This window comes from Miscanthus floridulus, chromosome 2 (genome assembly GCF_019320115.1).
Source record: "Miscanthus floridulus cultivar M001 chromosome 2, ASM1932011v1, whole genome shotgun sequence".
Taxonomy (NCBI): Eukaryota; Viridiplantae; Streptophyta; class Magnoliopsida; order Poales; family Poaceae; genus Miscanthus; species Miscanthus floridulus.
The window spans coordinates 10504573-10507756 of record NC_089581.1 but is presented as its reverse complement, the minus strand read 5'-3'; the positions used below and the strand labels follow the sequence as shown (position 1 = coordinate 10507756).

Below are 3184 nucleotides of genomic sequence, written 5' to 3'. Positions count from 1 at the left end.
AAGACTAGATGCACACTAATACAAACAACCAATCAGATTTTACATGATTAAAGTGTGAAACATGTCGTTCTGCCCTTCTGCATTTGCCATTTATTTATTTGTTAGATGCTAATGTTTTGCAAAGTATATTCATTTTGTACTATTCATTCTGGTGACATAAGTCAAGCTCTGCAACTAGATACCAGTTGGAGAAAGGCTTCTCTTTTGTCAGACTGCAGAACAGGAAATGTTGCACATGACCAAGTAGTTGCATTGCATTATTGAGTGGCATGTTTTTGCAGAAAAATGTTTGAGTCAGAGAACTAATGGGGCCGGTGCCTTGCCGGACTGACGCCAACTAATGGACCAAAACCTCTGTCCACAGTGGCCCATTCCCGGCCCCAGCGTGATTCGGCCTGAGGAGAAAATTCCGACCGTTGCGCCGCTCAGGTGCGCGAACCGGCTTTTGGCTTTTCCCCAACCTTTTTAAGCCCACGCGCCCTCCCCCGACCGTTGCACTTGCGCTTGCACCCACCCGAAGAAATTCCCTTCCCTTCCCTTCCAGATCCCCTTCCCAACAGGACGCGCACGAGAGACGAAACCGCCGCCACCGCGCCCATGGCCGACTCCGGCGCCCTCGTCGTCACGGAGGCGCGGCAGCAGCAGCCGCTGAGCCAGATCGCGGAGAGCGGGACGCACCGGCTGCTGCTCAAGCAGTGGGTCAAGGAGGAGGACCTGCTGGCGCGCCGCGTCGCGCTGCGGGAGGCCCGCCTCGACGGCGCCCGCAAGGAGATCGCCTTTCTCTACTGCGCCTTCTTCGCCTTCCACGCCGCCTCCGTCCTGCTCCTCTTCCTCTCCTCATCCGCTTCCTCCGGCTCCGCCTCCGCCTCGACGGCGGCTTGCAGGCGGTCCTGGATCCCATGCCTCGTCTCGTTGCTCTCCTCGCTCGCCATGCTCTGGGCGCTGCGGTACAAGTCCGACACGGAGGCCGTCCTGGAGCGCCTGCTCGCGCGGGAGCGCGAGGACGCGCTGCTCCTCGCCAGGTGCGTCTCCGAGCTCAAGCGCAAGGGCGTCCACTTCGACCTGCTCAAGGAGGTGGACGCGCTGCGCAGGGCCAAGAGCCTCCGCGTCGAGGCCAAGGGCGGCGCCGACAGGCCCAGGAGGTGGCAGGCCAGGGACCTCGCCGTCGTCGCGCTCTTCGCCGCCGCCTGCGGGGTGCTCGTGCTCACCAGGTTCCTGCTCTGCAATTAGCCAAGATTGCATTGCAGGTTGGGTGGGGAGGGATCGGATCATCACGTGCTCATTTGCCTACTTGGCCTTGTTCTTGATAACCGACGTGACATTGCTGGATGAGGCGCACTGTTCCTTCTCGGCAGAACTGTTTGTTCTGCGAATTTTGGTGTTGGGTTTTGTCTGTTTGTAATAACAATGAAAGGATTTGATGTGTCAGGTTTAGTTTCTTTGCGTTTCTTCTGATTGTAACAGAGAGCAAATGCTCTCCGTATTATGAATTGATGACGATACAAATATGATGTTAATGCCTTTCTTGGTCTAAAACTTAGGATTTTGTTTACTGAGAAATTCGTACTTGTTTCTGCACACGATCCTTGAGAGTTTCCCAGTTTATTTTGCAGATGGAAGTGGTAATCTGGTTCTGAAAATAGGAAATGAACTTGTGATTAGAGAGTGCAGGGCATTTTGGTTTTCTCACTGTCTTGTGAACCATTATCCCGAATGCTGCCATCCGCCCAACTTCAGAGTTCAGACGGAAGTTAACAGCAATTAAGCAAGCTTTGCAGAAGGAAAGAATTTGATGTGTCACGTTTTATTTCTCTCTTTGCGTTTCCTCTTATTATAACAGTATTATGATGATACGAATATTTTTTTCGAACTAGGGATTCACCCCATTTCCATTGCATACGCCCGGAAATACAGCAGAGTTTTTAGGACAGTTTCAGAGTTCTACACAGAAGAACAATGCAGAACAGGCTATAAAGTTTGAACTACACTGCCAGAAAAACAATCCAGCTAACGATAGCTATTGCTAACAAAAACATCTCAACAGAGTTGAGGCGGGCAGCTTCCCAAGTCTTGCCATCACTCCGGGCCTTGATCTGCATCATCATCACCATCGCCATCTTGAAGCATGCTGGGCTGACCGACAGCTCGACGCTTCTTGGACAGCAGCTGCACCGCAATCTTGAACATAGTGTCCACGCCTTGGACCAGCGTTTCCTTGTCCATCTCTTTCTGAAGACCTGCCCAGAATGTCATGAGCGCACAGGCATGACAAACAATCTCTATAGGATTGTGGAATTTCTTATGATGATACGAATATGATGTTAATCTCTTTCTTGGTCTAAAACTTAGTAATTTGTTTACTGTGGAAGTCATAATTTGTGCTTCTGATGGAAACTGGAAATTTTTTGTGTTATTGTAGTGCACTATTTTGGTTTTCTTCCTATCTTGTGAACAAGGTTAGAAAACGTTTTCCATGGCTGCGCCTATTATGTTCCCAACATTTCAAGAGATAGAGGTGCTCCTATCTCATCTCCTACACCTATTACTTTTATAAAATCTCCTAAAAACAACCTCCTTTCTCATCATAAAACAACCCTCCTCCCCTATCCTGAAAGAAATCTAGGAAACAAGTCTTATATCCTAAATTGATTTTAAAGTACTCTCTAAAACAATTTATAGAAGATGTGATATAAGAGATCTGGTGGAGATGCTCAGCATTAGTTGATTGCAATCTTGAAACACACATACACAGCCTGCAGGAGTCAGGACAGTTTGGAACACAAGACAATTCTACTGCATTGCATTTGGTCTTTGCTTGCTTACAGAGATATAAACTGTGATTGCAATCATATCACAACATCCACACACCATCACCGATCATTCCCTCCCCCTCATAACAATGAACAATCTTTAGAGACAAGCACAGACTCGGTCTCAATTTACACCCTCAACACGGCCTGGACGAAATTAAAGAAGAAAGAATAAATCCAACATCACCACCAAGACACATGCAGTAGTAGCTAGAACGAATGTCGAGTCTGAATCTCAATCAGACGGCCTCGGGCCCTTGTTTCTTGGCGTGGAACGGCTCAGGCTGCGGCGAGGAGACTCCAACGACGCCCGGCGGCGGCAGCGGCGTGCCGTAGATCTGCGCGCCGACGCCTGTCCGCATCTCCTCCCGGCC

At 49.6% G+C, this 3184-nt stretch overlaps 1 protein-coding gene across 1 annotated transcript; it reads left to right on the top strand.

The window, feature by feature from the left end:
* The first annotated feature begins 526 nt into the window (after nt 1-526).
* Nucleotides 527-1436, top strand: LOC136537902 (uncharacterized). The gene has a single exon (XM_066529883.1). It carries the CDS (start codon nt 598-600, stop codon nt 1228-1230), a length of 633 nt encoding a protein of 210 aa, XP_066385980.1. The 5' UTR covers nt 527-597; the 3' UTR covers nt 1231-1436.
* Nucleotides 1437-3184: the final 1748 nt, after the last annotated feature.

Excerpts from the sequence above, each read along its gene's own strand:
- LOC136537902 (XM_066529883.1), top strand. The coding sequence starts at position 598 with ATGGCCGACTCCGGCGCCCTCGTCGTCACGGAGGCGCGGCAGCAGCAG.